The 22,769-nt window shown below is 35.9% G+C and overlaps 1 protein-coding gene across 1 annotated transcript in view; it reads left to right on the top strand.

Annotated features, from left to right (window-relative positions):
• Positions 1–22,769, top strand: part of Uba2 (Ubiquitin-like activating enzyme 2) — a 368,774-nt gene that overhangs the window by 5,489 nt on the left and 340,516 nt on the right. The window contains exons 2-3 of the mRNA XM_090382009.1: positions 1,772–1,855; positions 14,477–14,547. Of these exons, the coding sequence (XP_090238135.1) occupies positions 1,772–1,855; positions 14,477–14,547 (155 nt within the window). The remainder of the gene's footprint in view (positions 1–1,771; positions 1,856–14,476; positions 14,548–22,769) is intronic.

The following is a 22,769-nucleotide window of genomic DNA, read 5'->3' as shown; positions in this document are numbered from 1 at the left end:
ATACTTTCCTGGGCACTCTTCTTCCAGAGTGGCTTTTGTAATTCCTCTTCTTTTCCAAACAAGTCCTAACATGTGCTGCAACAATTAGATATCTGTTTATTAATTCCAAACTCACAGAATCAACTTCTTTTCTTCATTTATTCCTTCAACTTCTATTTTTTTGGAAAATGGAAGTTGAAAGAATAAATGAGGAAGATGAGAAAGTTGATTCTCACATATTTCCCGTAAACTGTAATCTACAAAAACAAGTCTTAACATCGAATGTCTTCAGACTTCTCAGCCTTCAATCCATACACATGGTGCTGGGTACTAGGATCTAATACCTTTCATGTTTTGGATTTTTCACATGCATGCTGTAGTGAAATTTAAGTATGTGATGTTAAAAGTTAATTTTATTTAATTTTGGGTGAGTCAGAACTTGCATAAATAGATTTGAGTGACCTGAACTTAAATTAAATTAAATTTTTTTAGCTTATTTATCATGCTGTTAATAAAGGTTGGAAACACTGCTTTAGATAGTTATGCTTCCCAGTGAATATTGATAACAAATTTTAACTGAGTGACTTCTTATTAGTTATGTTTACCTTATAATGGGTAGGTTCTCCTTTAGCCCTCAGAATAGTTCATGGCATGGACTTGGCAAAGTTTTGAAAGCATGCCACAGGATTACTGGGTCCTGTTGACTTGGTTGCTTCTCACAACTGCTGTAGATTTCTACTCTGAAGAGCTCATTCCAGTAGACTGAATTCATTCACATTCCTGGAACTAGTTCTGTATGTTTTGTGATATGGCATATTATCCTGTTGGAAGAATCTCTTCACAGGTGAATATGCTACAGCCATGAAGGAATGTGTCTGATCAGAAAGAATTTCAGATAACCTCTGTCACCAAAATGTTGCTCTATGTTGATAACAAGGAACCCAATATGCACCACAAAAACTTCAAACGGCATTATAACACCAGCATGTATTGTTGACACATACCAGGATGGATCCATGAATTCGTGCTGTTTTTGCTGTGTTCTGGTACTACCATCAGCATGAAACAGTTGGGACTATGATTCTTTAGGCCCGGCAGTGTTTTTCCACTGTCCAGTGTTGTTGTGCTTGAGCCTACTGTAATCATACCTTCTTGGTTTTTGCTAACAGAAGTGAAACCCAGATTGGTTGTCAGCTGCAGATTCCATCCATGGCAAGTATGTGCTTTCTGAAATGCCTCTTTAGTTACCATTGCTGTATTGGACTATTATTTAGCCTTTCTGTTATCCTGCAATAAATCTTATCTTCTATTGGTCTCTTATATCAGTGATGTTTTTGACTACAATTTGCTGTTGATTAGATGTTATTTGGTTATTGCCCAATCTCAATATACCCAAGACAATTTCTAAAGTATTCATATTGTCACTAGCTACCTGACCTCTTCAAAGTCACTTAAATCTTTTGTTTTACCCATTCTTGCATTGAATTTCCAACCTGCTCCATATAGTGTAGTATGAACATATGATTCTGCTACTGATGAATCACTCCATATCTAGAAAAGGGTTGGTGTACCTAATAAAGCAGTCACTCAGTGTAGTTGATAGGCACATTTTCATTTAATTTTATATTTTGGATCATTATTCCATTAATATGATTGTGGTTATAGTATTAATTTTATTTTTTGAAATGATGTGTTATGATAATAGTATTCATAATATATTCAAATTAGAAGTGTATTTTGATATGGTATATTTGATTTATAAAAGCAATTCAACAGTTTTAAATTGTTTTAGATTGATCTAGATACAATAGATGTGAGCAATCTAAACAGGCAGTTTCTTTTTCAAAAACAGCATATTGGTAAACCGAAAGCACTGGTAAGATTACTAATGATTTTATCTTTCGTACATTTTAGAATTTTTTCATCTTCTGCTTAATAAACAGCATTTTTTTTTTTTTTAGTTTTATTTTGCTAATTAAGGAGTTTTAATTTAAAAAATGTGTATATAAAACTGAAGGTCTGAATTTAATGAGATAAGAGATAAACAGTGATTTCTGTTTGGCAGAAATCACTGTTTACTTTCACAGACATGTTCTCCTTTGAACTGCCCTTTGTGGATTGAAATGGGATCCTGTCTTCCTTTTGTGTGTCAGATAGTCTGGACAAGTTCTGTGTAGTTCTTTGCCCTTTAATTTTTCTGAGAGAAGAAATTGTTAATTGTTGATTGGGGAAGGTAATCTAGCAAATTCAATTTTTTACTGTAGTAAAATCAAGCACAAATGGTTGCAGAGTATTTAAAATTTTTTTTCCTTTCAGCATCCTTTAACAAATTGAAAGTGAGTGACAAAATGAAATGAAAAAATTATTTGAAAGTGTTGTGTTCAATTTTTTTTTTTTTTTTTTTATCTGAAAAAAAAAAAAATGCACTTTGAATTATACATCATTATTCTTTCATCATTATGTTCATTAAAGGTACATTTTTGATTATTAGGTTAGTAATGAAATACAATAGAATCTCGTCAATCTGGCAAATTTTTTGTAGCCTTCACTGGATTTTTGAAATCTAACAGTTAGATTTGTAGTGGTAATGAAATGTGCAGATAGAGCAGCAGAGCAATGTTGCCATTATAGTAATCTATGCAATGCATTACTTCATCATTAATTTTTTTCTTAATTTAAAATAAATTTTCTTTTTCTGTGATTAATAGAAGTGAAAAGGAAATAACTAATTGTTTTGTTGCAAGTTAAATAGACTTCGGATTATATGCAATTGCATATGTGTATGCAAATGCATATTGTGGCCATTGTAGTTGTCAGTGCATATAAATGGAATCGTGGATTGCCAATCACGGAAAAGATTTTGCTACAGATGGCATTGTTTTGTGTTGTTTGTGAAAAGAATGTTCCATGCAATAAAAAAAATTTGTTGTTATTATTATTATTACAATTAGCCATATGGTGCAAGGAAACATCATGAAAGACAAACAAGGAAAACTCCTGCCGTACCTGCCATCCATATAGAAATTGGGGACATAAAACCATTACTAGAAAAACTGAACTCAATTGTTCCCGAAGAATATGTACAAAATAGAAAACAGAAAAAGATCAGAATTATGCCAAAAACTAGTAAAGCGTATACTCCAATAGATGTTATGGGCCTGAGGCTTTTGCTGCACCAGCCAAAAAAAAATTTCTGAAGAGAGAGAGAGAGAGAGAGAGAAGAATGATGATATCTAGCTCAGGAGTCTGGGTGTGCCAAACCCATACTCACCAGATGTGAGCTCATGGGGATAATGTGTGGAAACAGCATTGTATGTGATCGCCAAGCAATGGAAAAGCAAGGAAAAATTTCTAGAGTAGCCACTTTTAACCAAACCATGTACTTCAAAGGAAGAGAAAGGTGATTTTTTAAGATTTGTCTCGCTCTAGTAAACAGCAATATCCATTTCAATAAGTGAAACAATAGTCTTCAAGCAATTTTTGGAAAAATTTGTATAAATCAAAATATTCTAGACAAATTACCTCGAAAGAATTGCCTTAATGTTATTTATGACAACATTTGTGAAATTCATCTAGATATTAGGGAAACTACATTTTGTTAATGGATATCCAAATATCCATTAACGAAATGATAGGCATTTGTGGCCACAATACTGCACATTTTATATGTTGAAAATTAGATGCAGAACTGTCACATCTGTATTTACTTACTTGTAAAGCCTTCAAAAAGGTGAATTGCTCTACAATATTTTGTAGTGATTCTTTGCAGTTATTATGGCCACAATTGACACTTAGGGAATGAGTCTGCATTTTTATAGTGATGCTGCTTTGTATGTGATAAAAGCCGCTTCTGTGTTAAATTTTTTATCCAAATCTGATCCATGTTTCTTGCTTAGTCCCTAGCTTACATAGCTTACATTCAGGAGAAATTAAACTTATTTCTAGTATAAAAAAAAAAAAAGATTTTGTCAAATGCCTTTGAGAATGGCAACTTACAGAAATATGCTGCTCACTTTTCTTCTACTTGATGCTGTTCTCACAGGATGGCGAACATGATTAAAAGTGGCATCACTTTATGCTAAAAATTGATTCTATAAAAGAATTTTTTGTTGATCCCTTGGATAGTACACATTAGTGGCTATTGGTGGTGCTAAGGCAATGCTTTCTAATTCTTTGGCTATAAAACATTTATTGTTCATCCTATTTCAGCTGGTTACCTAGTTGCATAACCAAACTTGAAACATTGGGACTTTAAAGAAAGTGTACTACTTTAAATTTGTAATTTAATTTTTAATAATTCATGATTTATATATTTATTTGGTAAACTGATAACAAAAAATGAGGTCTTCAACGAGCATTGACTTTTATAAGTGCACTGCTTAAACGTGAACATTTCTTTTCTGTGCATCTGCCATATTGCCCATTCATTCCTCCACTCAGTGTATGGCAGGAAATGCGATATTCAGTACTTTAGCTACATTATACAGATGGATAGATTTAGTGACATACAGATAGAAAATATGATATTTGGTACTTTAGCTACATAATCTTGGGGGAGGGGGAAGAGAAATAATTGCCAGATTTTTGTCTAGTTTTAATGAAACGAAGTGGCTTGACAAATCCTTCTAAAAGAGCTAATTTCTTGTCTACTGGAAGTTGAATGTTAGGTTCAGATAGATCTAGTGTGAAGACAATAGGTTTTTGTTCGTATGTGAATTGAGAGCAGCAAATATTTCGAATGCATCTTCTCCTCACCACGAACATAGCTATAGCAATGGTGATTTTACACCCCTAGTTTCATATCTATAAAACTGCACTATTGTTTCTGGTGGCCAAGCCACCCAAAAAATGATTGACATAGTCTCTACTTAGAATATAGGAATAACAAAGCCTATATAATGAGAATAGTACTGCCAATTACACTTCCAGGAACAACATGGCTATCACTATAAACCTGGAAAAGAACTTTCACTTGGTTAAAAGAGGCCACCCAATCCTACTTGGACTGAAAGCTGCTAGCCAGCCATATCCCCACCTAAGGCAGGCCTCCACATAAATAGGACTTCTTTGACTGTGTGACTACATCTAAGAACATTATTCTAGGAATAGCAACAGCTTCCAGAATTAGGTCAATGGTCCAGCCTAGGAGACGCATGCATGTCTTTTGGTGGACCTGCAGACAACACCTCAACAAATAATTTCGGTCGTCTTGCAAGATCTCAATGTCCAGGCTCAGTGTATCAGCTAGAAGTAAGAACTATCTCTCAAACTTCTATGTGATTAAGAGCATATAATCTAATAAGCAACCCTGCTTTCTGGCCATTAGGAGCTATAATCCACCCTTATTTTGAGAATCAAAGTTATACCTCCCATACAGAATCACAACTATCAGGACTTGACGTTTGCTCGACCTGACTCCATATGGCTCCTCATTACAGAGAGGCGCCTCCGTAGCCAGGTGGGAAGGAGCAGCAGTGCGTAGCACACGCTTCTTGATTAGACCGGGGTTCGAGCCTGTCACCACCAAATACGGAGGATGCGGAAAGGTTAAGGAATGACCACCGCATATCCTGGAGCAATATGGCCTTAGTTGCTAATGCTCCTAAAAACCAAAAAACAAAAAACATCCTCAGTACAGAATCTACCAACCTGCAGACAATCATGCCATGAGTTCCAAAATTGCTCATGTTCAGTTTTGCATCTTTGTATGATGACATGTAGCTGGAAAACAGCAGTACTCAATCATCCTCTCCCATTGAAACTCTAGTCACCAGTAGGCCCTATAGGTCTTCTAAGCAACAAATGTACATTCTGCAACCAGAAAGATGGTTTCCCTTGTAGTTTTTTTTTTTTTAACCTCGTGCACCAAATTGCAAGAAGTGTGCAGATCAAATTGACACCATTGAGGTGATCCTCCTAGCAAGCCAGATCAATGTTCTATTGATCACAGAAACATGGTTAGATCCTGATCAGGAGTCCATAGTTGTTGCTCCTCCTGCAGGTTTTTATCCACTCTGCTTACTGGATGTGAACTCGAGTTCACATCCAGTAAGCAGAGTGGCAGAGTCACAACCTTTTTAAAGCAGTCAGTGTTTCAATTAATGTATAAGAAGTCAAGTGAGTCCACTAATTTGAAGTTTCAAACTAAATTTTAAATTTTAATAATCACCTCCACCGTTCTGCAGTCCATAATGTGATTGGCAATTTTAACCTTTCAATCCAGCTTGATTATTTAAGAGTGCACCTGATTGTACAGTCGATTTCGGTTAATTGGGACACATCGGGACTAGTGCATTTTGGCCCAATTAAGCGGCTGCCCCAATTATCCAAAGTTCCACTTAAAAAAGTTAAAAATAAAATGGACCCCCTCTTTACAATTGGTTCACTGTACAATCAAATCACATTACAATAAAGTGCCGTTCACTATATGATGTGTAGTAAGTGCCGGTCATTGTTATCACATTTGTGAATTGAATTTTAATTCTGTTCTATTAAACAGTGATTCTAATTAGCGAAAATAGGAGGAATATTATCCACAGCTATAAAAGTAAAGATATATTAAGCACAAATTTACCCTTTGTTACCTTACCAATTAAAAAATTAAATGATACATGAAAATCGGAAGAATGTATGTGATAATCGGAATAATTAATATGTACATACTAACTAGTTGACATTTCTGTTCACTAGCATTTGTGGGTGGGAGTTAAAATTTAAAACAGTAAAATGATAAGCAATCAGTGACAAAGAACACGGCACACACAAATTGCAAGTAACATGATACGCACAAGTGAGAATGGAGTAACAATTTTACGAAGCTTTAAAAATAGGAATGAAGAGAAGATTCTGAAAATTAATTTTTTTATATGATCGAAGATTCCATGGAAGTGTAAACACATTTCAGCACAATAACCCACAGAATTCCAGCTGTCGGTATTATTGCAAATTCAATAAGATCAAGTTTACTATTCATTTATGATAGATTGCACAAACAGAAAAGCCCAATAAACAGGTGACTGCTAATTGTTTTATGGTTGTGACCTCCACAAATCCGACCAAACCACATGGTTCGGTCAGAGAAAATCGTAGGGTAATCTCCAGTGCTGCGGTCTCCTGCCCCAATTAAGCGGCATGTTGTCCCAATTAAGCAAAGTAAACCCTGGCTATTTTCTTGATTGGGTTTTGTTTTTTAAGATTTGCCACAAATAAATGGCTGCCCCGATTAACCAGTGACCCAAATAATCGGAATCCACTGTATATATGAAATCTGCTAAAATCTCTCTGAATTTCCTACTAGAGGAACTAATAAGCTTGATCTTTTTTTCTCATCCACACTATCTGAGCCCCTGAAATATCTTTTAACTCATGATCATTGATCATGACCCATTAGTCTCCCAAATTTCACTGCCTGCATTCAGAGAAACTGATCGCAAGTCATGTGAAACCGTCCATAAATCAAGTGAAATGTCCGCAATTGTAAGTCCAAATTTTCTCAATACTGAAAAATGCCTTATGGCAGCTACTGTCATCCCCTGGCATAACCTTGAAGAGTGTGAAGTAACACTAGCAATAACCATTCTGACAAACTGGATTAATAGTAATAGAGGCATGTGATGCAAGAAAGCAAGCATATGAGCTTATGTAGCATCATCCAAAAGAAAAAAAAAAATCACACAACCATTCCCTCTAAATGTTTGTCCAGTTCCTCTTTGAATTTATTTAAGCTATCACTTTCTACAACGACAGATGAGAAGTTTGTTCCAGCAATTAACTACCCTCTGGCTAAAGGCAAATTTCTGCACATCTTTTCTACAACTGTCTTTCCTTAATTTGAATTTATTCCCCATTAGGTTTGTAATCTGAGCAAGTGGAAGAATCCCATCAGAATTCAGCATGCTCAACCCATTCAAGGCCTTATTCACCTCAGTCAGATCACCTTGCAGGTGCCTAGTCTTCAGCTGCTGCAATTTGAAGAACTTAAGCTTCTTGGTAAGAGGGTCCATTCATTCCCCTCACCAATCTTATTGCCCTTCTCTGTACATGCTCAAGCAAATCTACATCCTTCCTAAAATGAGGCCTCCAGACCTGTATGCAGTACTCCTGACCATTGCCTTATACAAAGGGATAATCACTTCCTTTTCCCTGCTAGCAAAATTCTTGTATATCGTTGACAAAACCCCATGATCTGCTCATGTAGCCTGTCTGCATTCCTCAGAAAAACTTCATATCTGACTGCACAATTACTCCCAGGTCTTTCATTTTCTACCACCCTAAGGGTACTAAACAGTTGGTATGTTCCTCTGGGGTTACTTCTACCCATATGCAGTACTTTGCATTTTCCAATGTTGAACTTCAGTTGCCACTTCTCAGCCCATCTTCCCAAATTTTCTAGATCCTGTTGCAAAGGATTAATACCATTTCAAAGTTCTCTGCCTCAAGGCAGTTAAAAATCACATTAAAAGGCGTGTAACAAAGAGCTCTATGCACCTTTTCGACTAAAACAAAAACTTCATAAAATACGGAAGGAGACTAATGATGTTTGTGATTGAATGTCTTACTCTAAAGCACGGGCCCATTTTAACAGACAAATCATCAGCAATCGCTAATTTCTTTAGTCATAAATAAAAGTCACAAATCTCTAAAAGGGGGAAAATTCTTTAGTCATAAATGCCTTAGTAATCCCATTCTTGTTGATATTGACCAGTTGCCATCTGCTGCCCCTAAACCAACTTGACCTGACAGATGACATGGCAAATATGGATATTCTTCACAGTTATAACTTTGCTTCACTTCAGCCTATACAAACTCCCAATTTGATGTCTCCTGCTGTCGTTGTTGCAGGAGTTGATAACTGCCACAGTTCTTGGTCTAGTGCCCGAGTCCATTTATTATTCAACCACTCATGACTACCTGCAATCGTGTTCTGAAGACTCATTTGTTTCTTAGTAAGTGGAACGTCTACTCTGGTAGCAGCATTTATTTGAATAAATGCTGCTACCAGTCCTCATTCTTGCAGATAAGCTACTCCAGATTCATTACACTCTCTCACAGCGGATCAATGACAACAAACCTCGCAACCACAAATACCATATTATCAGTATTTGAATGCAACCAAGAACTTGCTATAACTTACTTGGATATAGAGGCCACTTTTGATCCTGTGAATGTCCCATCTCTGTTATGACTATGAGAATTGCATTATAACATTAAGGGAGATTATCTGTACTTTCTGTCTGCTCTCCTTGGTAAGAGGTTGTTACAGCTGGACACAAGCTAAATGCCATAGGAAGCTTGTAACTTCTGGAGTCTACCCCAAGATGGCATTCTCTTAGGATTGTTATACACGGCAATTATAGTCCCTCAATGTGGGCGTTGATCCCAGTGATGCCTCTGGTTCTTCAGATTAGCATCACTGGGATCCAATGCTCACAGCCTAGGTTAAAGGCTAACACCATAGGAATCCACCACATTTGCTGTGTGCTATAGAAACTAGGAAAGGGGGATCCTGGTGGTTGAGGGGCCAAGCTTTAACACGCCACTTTGGCCCTTGCTTCAACAAGATGGGTGGTCTTGGATGGCTTGGCCAGGATCAATTGGCTGGTGGGTTTGCCTGCAAGGGTCAGCAGTGCCAATTCCATGTCCCTACCCTCATGGTCCAAGGGACAAGATTCAGGCTAGCAGTGGTGCAGGTATAGTGTCTGGGTAGCCCTGGCATTCCACTCCCAAGTGCATTTATTGCTTGCTAGGTAGTGGGTGTCCTATTTGGGCTCCATGGTGGGTGGGGAGTGAAAAATCAAAAAAATGACTATGAATCCTGATAGCCTAAATTCTTCTTTTGGGACCTTACAAGGTCCCTACCAGAAAAATGTACCAATGACCCATAAAATGCTATGTGAGCAAAAAGACCCTGAACCAAAGATACATCACGTCCAACACCACAATACCTGATTGTACATTCCACCACTGAAAAGCCCATAGAAATAAATATTATTCATTTGAAGGGTTTGGTAGGGCTAGCAGGCTCACCCAAATCAGTGAAACGGCTTCGTTCTGGTGACATCCTCGTTGAGACTAAAACTGATAAGCACTTGGAACAGCTCCTCTGAGCTGTTACTACAATTGGATACCAATTGTAGTAACACCCCACAAGACTTGGAGCTCACCCCGAGAGTGAGCTCCAAGAGGAATTGGACACTTCTTGAAGTGTCTGAGGAGGAAATCTGTTTAGAGCTAAAAAGCTAGGGAGTGACAGCTAAAAAGTGAAAGATGTACATAGGGATGGAAATCTAGTCCCAACTAGAAACCTCATCCTTACATTTAGTACACCAGTATGCCTAATGAGATTAAAGCTGGTTGTCTGAACTGCACAGTATGCCCATATGTTCCAAACCCATTAAAGTGCTTCAAGTGCCAGAAATATGGACATTCACAAATGGCCTGCTGTGGTGCCCTAGCATGTGTAAAATGTAGTGCAAAAAGACCATGAGATTACACCATGTAAAGTGGCAAAATCTACCTGCATTAACTGCCAAGGTGAGCACCCTGCCTGCTCTTGAGCATGCTAGAGTTAGTAGGGAGAAAAGGAAATACAGAGATTAAAGGCAGAGCTGAACATTTCATGCCAGGAGGCCAGAAAAGTGGTTAAACTGGTAAATAGCAATAAGGCAACATATGCTGGAAAAGTTGTCAAGAAATGTTTAATTGGACTCAAATGGAAATGACCATACCACCCAAAGAATTATTTATATCCATTAACAGCTATTTACCGAGCTTAGAAAAATGAGTCACTGCCACGTCAATTTCAGTAACTTTTTCTGCTCCAGAAAAATTACAGAAAATTACAGAAAACTGAACCACCCTATGCCTGGGCAAGAAAAAAATTATGTTGAAACCAAGGAGGTACACAATTCAGTCTTGGAACTCTTTGCAGCAGAAGAAATGGATACAGAACAGCATCCATAGCTCTTCAAAAATGATAAATCCAGGTCTGAAAAATTAAGCCCTCAGCACTTTAGAAGCTGACTAACAGATCCACCAGGAATGTAGGAATTTAGTCCACCTAATGGCTAAATTCCTATAGTGGAATTGTGGATTCTGGAGAAATGCAGAAGACATCAAGGCACTCCTGCAATAGCATGACCTAGTGTGCTTTTGCTTACAGGAGACTTATCTAAAGGCAAGTGATGACTCCACCATGTGTAACATCACAATTTTTTGTAAGGATAGAATTGTGGATGGTCCTGCTTATAGAACAGTCATTATCCTTGTGGGCAACCAGACCCCGTTTCAGTCTTTGCTACTTACAACCAGCATAGAGGCTGTTGCGGTTTGCCGTACAGTGGGATTTTTGTTAATGGTCTACTCTATTCATTTTCTGCCTGAAACTGACATCTCCCAGAAAGACCTTGATGATCTTGTAAAGCAGTTGCTTCCCCCTTTATTACTTCTTTGGGATTTTAATGGATATGCTACCTTGTGGGGTAGTGGTAATAACTTCAGTGGAAGGGAACTAGTAGAGCATATGCTCACCGATCTCTCCCTCCTAAACAAATATGGGAACAAATACTTTCTTCCACATGCCTACCCATATGTTTTCTGCCACTGATCATTCTATCTGCTCCCCTTCTCTACTCCCTTCACTGGGAGGTGGAGGAGAACCAATGTGGAAGTGATTACTTCCTTCTGATAACCACCCTAATTAATGGGAGACCATGTCTTCCTGTTAGGTTACTGCAGTGGAAAATTGATCAGGCTGACTGGAATGCTTTTCAACAGCTGGCAAATTTTGACATCACTACAGTCAGTCAGCAGCCTATCAGTGATGTAGTTAACGTACATCACAAAGTATCGTCCATGCAATTGCAATTCCAAAAACATTTACCTGGTTTTCACCTTTTCCCAAACCATGGTGGAATGCAGATTGCACAGCAGCAAAAATGGCTCATAACAAAGCTTGAGTGATATCCAATGATATACCACAGCCTTTTAACCTAACAGCCCTTAAATGTGTATAAGCCAAAGCAAACTACATTCGCTGTCAGAGCCAAAAGGAATTGTGGATCCATTTCGCATCATTTATTACACTGGCGACCGGTGCTAATGTGGTCTGGGGGGGGGAACCATTTCCTTTTAATACCATTTCCTTTACAAGGGGGAAAAACCCTTCGAAATGTTGGGTATAAACAATCCTGCAGTCGCTGGATGTTATATGCTCCTCTATATCTGTTGTAGTTGATTTTTGACTGGTTTATTCTCAATCCTACCACACAAGCCTCCAGCTTCATATGTAAGAAACGGCAAAAATAGGCACTTGTAATACAATTTAAGGGTATGTCCCTTAAATCCCTGTCTTTCCCGTGACCCTTAGCAGTTTCCCTGCTATTGTTTTGATTCTTTCCTTTACAAATTTTGCATGTTGGAGAAAAAGATTTGCCATACAGCATGACACCTAGGTATTTGTATGTAGTCTGGTATTGGATTTTTTAGTTTCTGTATTTGATGTTAGGAGGGCTGTGCACCTTCAGGAACACCTTCAAAAGCATTTGCTTGGTTTTGTCAGTTGCTACTACTTACTTGTGGGTTATTAGGATCAAGGAAAACCAGAACAGCTGAAAGTGGTCACAGTATACAGGTGGTCACTATACTAAGTTTTCCTTATGCAAGTAGTTCCCAACTTTACTGGTTAATTCCTTCCTAGTGTGAGTTCGTAAAGCAGGATTTTTTTTCCCCATAGATATAATGTTAAAAATGGGTTGCATTCTCAACAATAAAATTTGACCATAGTAATATTAAATAAAGATCAACAAGTTTATGCTTAAACAATGATTTATTTATCCAAAGAAATGAAAACATGGCCTTTAAAATCAAGCAAATTATAATAATAAAGAAATTATTTATGTAATACAAATGTTAAAGAACGTTTATTCTTCGTCATCATCTACTAAATGCATACTCGTTGATGGTTCTTCTCATTGTTGGCTCAGCACTTGTTGGTTTGTTGTTTTCTTCTTCGGAAATGCTTTGAGTCGTATTTCCAAGACAGTCTTCTCTTTTCTTTAGAAATTTCATGATACCTTGCATAAGCATTTTTTTTTTTTTGCAAATCTGTAGCAACTTTTCTAGTGAGCTCAAAATTTGAATCTTTTGACTCAAAAATCTCAGTTTCTTTTTCTGTGTGTTGAAAAGCTTCATCAAGCCCCTTGAGAGTAAAGGAACGAACAGGAGTTTCATCTGTTAAATCTTTTTCCTCAGCTTCTTCATATTTTGCCATTTCAAGGAGGTCTTGATTTGTGAGCTGTCTATTGTGTTTGAAGCAAATCAGTGATGTTAGTTGTAGAAACCTCAAGCTGCAATGGTTAGCAATATTAACGACTGCTTCTATTTCATTTTGTATGATCTCTACTGGTTCATCAAATCCTGCAAAATTATCAATAAAATGATGACAGTTTATTCCAAACACAATGTTCTCTGTAATTTTGTCCCAGGCTCATTTTATTATTTTGATTGCATCTAAACTATGGAATTTTTTTCAAAATTCTTTAAGAGTTGGACCTCCCTCCTTATCTTTGCTCGAACAAATAAACACATGCACAGTAGTAATGTATTGTATAGCTGCATGTGTAGTTTGAAATGCTGTATTTATGAATGTTTAGCATTTATTTGCAATTAATGTTTTTATTTTTGATTCTGTTGCTACTTGATATTTAAAAAAAAATAACTTGTAAAGTGAAAACTCGTAATGTGGGAACTACCTGTACGGGATTCCTATCCTTTTCTGCCAAAATGATCAAATTTTAGCCACCTTAAGGTGGCCAGTAAATGCAAATGGTCACTCTAAAAAGTACTACTCAGTATACCAAGGGGGGGGGATGTCTTAATGTTTCCATTGTTATGTGCTATTGTTGGATAAATATGGCCTCTTTACATGAGTTAAAGCTGACCTTCCCTAATGAAAACAAGAATCAGAGGCTAGTATTGCATAACTGAACAAATGTTATGTCCTAAGTGATTTTTCAGATTGTATTGTTGTGACATGCATTTATTATTATTATTAATTTGGATGACCCTCTACAGCAGGGGTGGCCAATGAGTCGATTGCGATCTACCAGTAGATCGTGGATTTAATTTCGGCGGATCACGATGAATTTTAAATATACAATCATCCCTCCATTTTGTGCATCTTGTGCAATGTAATTTTTGAGATGGGGAGATTGCGGCACATTTTGAAGGAAAAAAGTAGATCACATCACAAATTAAGTAGGCCACTCCCGCTCTGTAGAGCGGGAGTGGCCTACTTAATTCGTGTTCTACTTTTGTAGAACAAGGTTTTGGTAGAATGATGGATCTGTATGTTTTTTTTTTTTTTTTTTTTTTGTTTATTTCCATTAACTCATTGTTCGCTAAGTTTAGTGATGGTTGTAAATTAAAACCCATGGGTCTTACAAATTTTTAATTAATTTCATTGAATTGTTTCTTAATTATGTTATATTTGTTTTAGGTAGCCAAAGAAAGTGCCCAGAAGTTTAATCCACATGTGGAGATAAAGGCTTATCATGACAGTATCACAAAGTAAGATTAGCAAGGCATGAATATATTAGTTATAAAAAAAAAAAAAAAGTTTGCTTCTAGAGCAGCAGTTCCCAACCGGTGGTTCGCGAATCCCTGGGGGTTAGCGAAAGTGTTCCGGGGGGTTCGCACTAAAAATCCTATAATGGCATCTGCTTAGATTTACATAGGTAAATTGTTGTAAACTACAAAATATAACTAATAATAAACAATAAAATCAAATTAAATAAAAAGTAAAGAATTGCCAAAAAAAGAAACCACATCTCCTACAATTCCTTATAATTAGTTTGCTATCTTACAGTATATCATGTTAAATAAATGTTTTCTATACTAATTTTTTTTTTTAATCTCAAGGACCATTGTTATGTAAGGTACTTCTATTTTTTTTTTTTAACCTATAGTACTTAGTACTGTGTATGGGTTGGAAAGTTGAAAGATGCTTGTTGACATTAGACTTGAACTTCTGTTGATTGTAATTTTCAGGAAATACATAAGAAAGAAGGTTGTTCCAGAAAACGAAAATTGAATGAATAAATGAGGAAGAAGAAAAGTTGGTTCTGTGAGTTTGAACTTGGATAGTAAAAGGATGTTGACTGGTTGCGGCACGTGTTCGGATTGCTTTGAAAGAGAGGCGGGAATTATTGAAGCCAATTCAGAAGGACAGTGCCCATGGAAGTATCTATAGAAGGCTCTATTAGACAGAGTGGAGAGACGCTTAGAGATAAGACTGTTGAGCGGTAGCACAGTGGTATCATCACGGTCCTCAGTGGGTTCCACCAAACCATGGTGGAACCCGGGTCTTTTCCACACCGGGTGGAAAAGACCCGGGTTCGAATCCCATCAATGAAGCAAGGAATTTTAAGTGACCCTAATATAATAATTTTTTTTTTTTTTTTTTTTGTTAGAGATGAGACATTAATTAACCTAACTGTCCTCTTTTGAATGGAATCTAGAAGCCTGAGAGAGGTTTTGGGGACACTGCCCCAGATGTGGGAACAATATTCCTTGGTAGGCTGGATTTGCGATTTCTACAGACTCAACAGTTTGGAAGAAAAGTAACGCCAAGAGAAAAAGAGAAAACCAAAGTTTTTTAGATGCAGAGGAAACAATATATGTATTGTGCTTTATGCCAGGAGAGATTAGAAGTCAGGATAATCCCCAAGATCTTGCCTAGAAATCAGTGTCATCTAAGATAAACAAAGGAGCAGAAGAATCCTTTTTGTGAGATATGAGACAGGACTGAGTTTTAGAAGGATTGAAATTAAGTTATTTTTGCTCCACTGGAGAATTACCTGGAGATCAGTATTTAAGGAAATGGTAGCGAATATTTGAGAAGTTGAAGCTGTTTGAGTAGGCCAAGGTTTTTCAAACTGGAAGGTGGAATGCAATGTGCTATTGTCAGCAAAACTATGGATAGGATTTCCGGTCAATGTAAAAAGGTCATTAATATACAAGAGGAAAAGAGTGGGAGAAAGAACTGAATCTTGCAGAACACCAGCATTAGTGGAGGAGACAGAAAACTGTCTACCATTAACCAGTGAGTGGTCAGAGATAAAACTGGATACTCAATTACAAAAAACAGCTGGCAAACCATGGGATGGAAGCTTATTTAGAAGACGTTTATGCCAAACACAAACAAAAGCCTTCGAGATGTCAAGAGCAACTGCTTGTGTTTCACCCAACTTTTCCGTTGAATTTGTCCATAAATAGGTAATATAAGCCAGAATATCACCAGTGGATCGACACTGGAATGTTTCTAGATGGTTTTAAGAGTTTACGGTTAATTGATTTCTCTATTACTTTAGAAAAAGTAGAAGTAATTGCAATGGGACAATTATTGGATGGGAGGGATTTGTCACCCTTTTTAGGGAACTGGCTGGATATGAACAAATTTCCAAGCAGAAGGAAAAACACCTTTGGAATAAGGAAGTGAAAAAAGCGGCAAAGAACAGAAATAAGTTCAGGAGCTCAGGTTTTCAGGACAAGTGGAGAAATAACATCAGGAACTGAACCTTTCTTAGCATTAGATTCATCAAAATCCTTCTGACATCCTTTTGACGGAAGACTACAAGAGTGATTGAATGGAGTGTACTGAGAATGGTTTGAGGTGATTTACCAAGATCATCCATACATGAGTTGGAAGAAAAATAGGATGCCAGCAGATCAGTTTTATCTTTGGCTGATGTGGCAACAGAACCATCCAGTTTTGACAGTAGTGGGAACAGATGGGCACAAATTGCAGCCAATAGTTATGACAAGAGACCAGAATGGTTGGCTACCACTGGACAAGAAGCAAGTTTCTACTCTTAGTGTGTTTGAAATCTAGTTTGGACCGATTAATAACTGCTTTACAAAGTATATATGATACTTAATAATAATAATTATTATTTTGCTATGTCGCTTATAAAAACATAGTACTAGAAATATTATACGATTTCAGAGAATATAGACTTAGTGGTCTACTTTAAAAATATTATGTTGAAAGGGATTCACTAAAAAATATTTTTGTTGAAAGGGGTTCACGATAAAACTTTATGTTGAAAGGGGTTTGCGAGTCAAAAAAGGTTGGGAACCATTGTTCTAGAGGAAGTCTTATAATATAGCTACATTTGTTTTTTGTTCACTCTATAATTCAAAATAAAATGCACAGCATTCCAATACTAAAAGTTTTATTAAACATTCTTATGCACAGTCATAGTACAATGGCATTACTTGCTGAAAGTGGTCCCCATTCCACTTTATTCCATTTTTATATTGAATCGTTGGATATTTAATAATTTGTTATACTGCCCGATTATAGATTGTCTTATAATGAGTACTTAACATTTAACTACATTACAAGATGTTATGGGCATATGTTGAAATTAATGTAAAACATGCAAAATAAATGACACAATATTTACATGGTTTTGGATGACATGAAGAAAGGTAAAACCTGAAATGTACTTGGAAATCTCGGTTTAACTTTCTTCCCATGTGGAAAAAGGAGACTTCATTTTCATGAATGACTAGAGGAAATTTTTAAATTTATGAATACGTGTGAATTGTGATAAAACCTGTTCTAGTTCTTTTGGGCTGTTTTATTTTCTGTCTGGGTATCCTATGAGTGTATTTGTCTGGCTCTTGTATTGCCAATTCTCCCAATTTAATTATAAGTTTTCTGATAATCGCATGTCTTCCAGTTTTATTCTGATTTTTACTTTAGTCAAGTTTGTGCATACTTTGCAAATAAATAAATTATATATATAAAGGTGAAAGAAATGAGGGAGATAGTGATAGAAGGTAACAAAAAAAAGCATAAAAGAGAAATAATTACAAAATGGACAAAATAAGGATGTTTCCACACAACTTACAAAACTGGCCTCTTGTCAGGTGTTAATGGCCAGGATTGTAGGCAAAATAGTAACGTGTCTTCATTTCTGATGTAAACCAGAAGCCAAAGGGTAAAAAGCATACACATAAATAAAAATGGGAAAAAAATTTTTGTTACCGAAATAAATGAAACAAAAATTTTGTCAAGGAAACAATTTTTTACAAAGATTGAAAGGGCAGTTTTTTGAAAATGGGTTGTGAACATTACAGTTGACATTATGAAGAAGACAAATTTAAAACTGGAATAGACAACAGAAATTTATAGAGACACCTTATTAGTCTAATCCAAGTAAAGGTAAAGATATTTGAAAACAGTAAAAAGTAAGTAGTCTTGGAAAAAATAACTTATAGCAGGGGTGGTCAACAAGTTGATTGTGATCTACCAGTCGATTGCAGCTTTAATTTTGGTCGATCACGACAAATTTTAAATATATATATATATATATATATATAAAAAATGGATTAGTCAAAATCTAATTGTTATTATTATTATGTGCCCCACTGCATACACTTATTACAAATCCATTGAACCACGTGACTACCCTTGTCGCCGAACAACTGCTAGGTTTGTCTAGTGAAAATTCATGCAGCTACGCTGTGGAGAGCATAGTGTATGTGTTGAGTTCTTATATAGCTTACTTAATGTTAATAACTTGGCAGTACTTATACATTAATTTAATACCCTTTGATTTAAAATGAATAGTACGAAAAAGAGTAAAAGATCATTTTTATCAAGAGTGGGAACTAGAATACTTTTTTGTAATGATGAAAGAAAAATGTTGTTGTTTGATTTGCGTGGCTATACCCAAAAGAGGAAATTTAGAAAGGCAGTTCAAAGCAACTCCATGGTAAATACCAATCGAATTTACCGCCTAATAGTGATCTTAGAAAAAAATAAAAAGAACTTAAATCCAGATTATTCGCACAACAAAATTTCTTCATGACACCTAATTTACGATCTAAAGCAGTAACTGTAGCATCATTTGAAGTGAATCTTCCTACAAAAAAATGCAAACCATTTTCTGATGGTCAATTCATCAGACACATTTTTTGAAATAACAGATTCTCTTTTTCAAAATTTTAAAAATGAAAATGAAATTAAAAGTGCTCTTCAAGATCTGCAATTATCTTGAAATACTGTGATGCGACGCTTCCAAAAAATTAGTAAAAATGTGAGCGAACAAATTGCATGCTCACATTGCTAATTGTGTGTCCTTTTCTTGACAGCTGGATGAATCTACAGACATCAGTGATACAGCTCAATTGCTTCTGCCACTAGAGAAGAACTGTGGGTATGGTTTCGTTAAAAGAAAGAACTAGAGGTCTTGATATTTTTAACGCATTCAAAAATTTTAATGAAATATTTTGAAAAAATTAATGAAAAAATCTCAACAGATATCAATAACAACAGATGGAGCTAAAGCAATGACAGGGCATCTTAACGGATTCATCGCATCATGCCAAAAGGATGATGAATTCCCAGATTTTGAGTTACTGCTGTATCATCCACCAAAAAGTGTTAGCCAGCAAAAGATTAAATACTAAAAGTATTATGGACATAGCTTTCAAAATCGTGAATTTCATCAGAAGACATCAAAATGCATCTCGATGAAAATGAACCAGATCTAATATTACACACAGATGTGAGGTGGCTGAGTTGGAGTCAGTTTCTACAGAAATTTCAAAATTTTCTGAATGAAATTAAAAAAATTTGTTGATCGAAGGAGAGAGATGAATATCAGTGGCTACAAGATACGGAGTGGTTGTGTGATCTGACTTTTTTTTTTTTTGTCAGAATTTACCAGTAAATTTAAGTGATCTGAATTTGGAATTACAAGGAAAAAGTAAAAATGTGGGTGACATGATTCGTAGTATTTCTGCATATAAATAACAATTTTTGGCAATGGCTAAGAATCTCAAAGAAAAAAAATTCCACTATTTTGCAAATATGCAAGATCATTTGCAAAAATATCCTGTTTTTGGATTTAATAGTTAGAAATATGTTTCTGAAATTGAGAAAGTTGAGAACAATTTTGAAACCAGATTCGGTGATTTTAAAACAATTGAAGATACAGTCTGTCCTCGTATAGCACGATAGTTGCGTTCCTAGAAACCCTCGTGCAATGCAAAATCGTGCAATATAAACAATAGGCCCTATGGGAAAAGTGGGGTTAGGTGCCGACCACCCAAGATTGAACACACATTTGGAACCAAAACATTAGCAAACACAATAAATAATCGGGTAATTTTAATCGTTATAAAATACTTACGTATTTTATAACGATTAAAATACGTAATAAAAATAATATATTATAATAAAGTATTTTTTAATACTAAAAAAGTATTTTTTACGGATAAAATACGTCGTAATAAAATACTTACGTATTTTATAATACGTAAGTATAAATTATAATATGTAAGTCGTAATAAAATATTGCTAATGCTTTTGCTTCTATCGTAAGCAAACTTGCTTTTTGTTTGATTTTCTATCCAAAGAGATGACAGCCGTTCCATCTCTTCCAATTCTTTGTGTCTTAATCTAATGGATTTTAATTACACTTTGAGTTGTTCCCGCTATGAAAGTTGTTTTTATTTTCTCTGCATTCTTTGTAATTCTCCGCGTTGCCTCATTTAGGTCTGTAGCACGTGCAATATCACATGGTCTTTCATTTCGCTCAAAGCGTTTCAAAATTTCATATTTTTTCTCTATCGACAGAAGCGGACTGGCCATAAGCCTTACGGGGGAAACCACGGTGGGCCAGAGGCCGGTGTGATTTTGGCCATAAACCGTAGTATGAGGCCACTACAAATTTTCCCGGGTAAGAATTTTTGACCCAGTCCGCCTCTGTTTATCGATATTGCTTCTTTTTTTTTCTCTCTGAATCTGCAGTGTCTTAGCCAGGACGCTTCCTTTTCACACCTTTTAAGTATTTTACTAATTTTTAGGGAATAAAGCACAATTACAAACGAGGTGGCACGCTTGATACACAGAAACAAAGCTGCGCGCATGTAGCAACTGAATAAACAACACCGTAAAGGCCAAGATACACTATTAACATCTCACATTTTACTAAAGCACATTTCTGGGGGTTACTACCATAAAACAATAAAAACAATTTCCAGTTGCGTTTCTGCTAGTGGAATCTGTTATAAACTGGTAGTAAACTCGATCTAATTGCATTTGCGATTATACCGATAGCTGGAATTGTGTTGGTTTTTACGTTATTATGGTGAAATGTGTTTCCCCTTCACTGATATAAAACACATAAATACATTTTCAGAATCTTCTTCGTTCCTATCGTGTTGCGTTCAGTTGGGGTGATTCCGCATTCAACTGCCATTTCTTGTAAACACAAAGGCGAATCGTGTATAAGCGAATTCGGTTCGTTATATATAAGATAACGTCCCTCTATTTATAAATCGTGTATGATCGAATTTGTGTAATGCAAACACGTGTTATACGAGGACCGACTGTATTGCTTAATATATTTTTTATCCATTTAATGTTGGATTTATGTCCATTTAATGTAAATTGCAGAAAAAATCACTGAGATTTTTCACGTGGAGAAAATTTTACTTGAAAATGAAATTATTACATTTCGAAACAATCTTTCTAAAAGCCAGATCATCAGAAAAAGACTTTTAGAAATATGTTTGGCGAGAAAAGTACCCAAATGTAAAAAATGCAGTGAAATTTTTAAATTCCTGTTTTGATTCCACATATCTATGTGAATCGGCCTTTTTGTATTTGAAACAAACAAACGCGAAGAATTGCTCTACTCTTACGGACTTGCATACAGAAGATACTTTACGGTTGGCCTATATCCCCGATTTTGAAAGCTTGGCAGATGACACGAAGATACAAACATCACATAAATTAAAAATTTAAATACGTGCAAAATTTAAAATAAGAATTCTGAATTGTATATCATTTAAAAATTTATAAACAATATTTTTCAGTATGTGTTGTTAACTTTTTTAACCATGTCCAATGAAATTCTTAAGATGGTAGATCGCGGCACATTTTGAAGAAAACAAGTAGATTGCATAAAAAATTAAGTTGGCCATCCCTGATGGCCAACTTATAGAGATGCATGAGGGAAAAGGTGGCAACACAACTGTACACCTCGCATAGACATTCTAATGTAGTCAGACTATTAAACATGTGCTGTATATATAAGGCTCGTACATTATGTATATAGAATACATTTAATAGTTCCACATACATTTAGTGTGATGTCTCTATGAAATGTATGAATTTTTTTCATACATTTCATAGAGACATAAAAACAATTAAAAAATTATGAAAATTACTGAGTAGGGGTGAGCATGGAACTTAAAAGGGATTATTTGTCTTTGCGCATGCGTGTAAAGGACTAAGAGTTGGAGATTACACATGGCTGGCGAACATTAACAGAATCCTCATGTAATTTTATTTGGACGGTTTCTGCAATTAATAGTCTCGTATAATTACATTGGACACTAAGTATTTTGGCCTCATTAAATAGAAGTATGTTTTTCGTTAATAGCATGAAAGCCTAATTCTGCTAATGCTGCTGAACAAGAAGCACGAACTGAGGCCGCGTGTTGATTAACACATTCAGAAGAAACCGCGTGGAACCTTGATAAGACTAGTCGCAATCACCCCAAGAAATGTTGTATACTAGGTCATTTATTTGTGTTGCGAACGAGGAAAGGACTGAGCAATTGTTCAGAATAGTGTGTAATTTCCATATTGGCCTGGCTACAATTTTAAATTTGGTATCTTTAAAGAATCTGTTAATTTGTTTGTGCCACTGTCCAACATATGGGAGACAGAAATAAAGTATTTTTGATGTTACTATAGTTGGTTG

Source organism: Mastigoproctus giganteus, chromosome 9 (assembly GCF_048544385.1).
Source record: "Mastigoproctus giganteus isolate SK-2022 chromosome 9, ASM4854438v1, whole genome shotgun sequence".
NCBI lineage: Eukaryota > Metazoa > Arthropoda > Arachnida > Uropygi > Thelyphonidae > Mastigoproctus > Mastigoproctus giganteus.
This window is presented reverse-complemented; position numbering and strand designations above follow the sequence as displayed.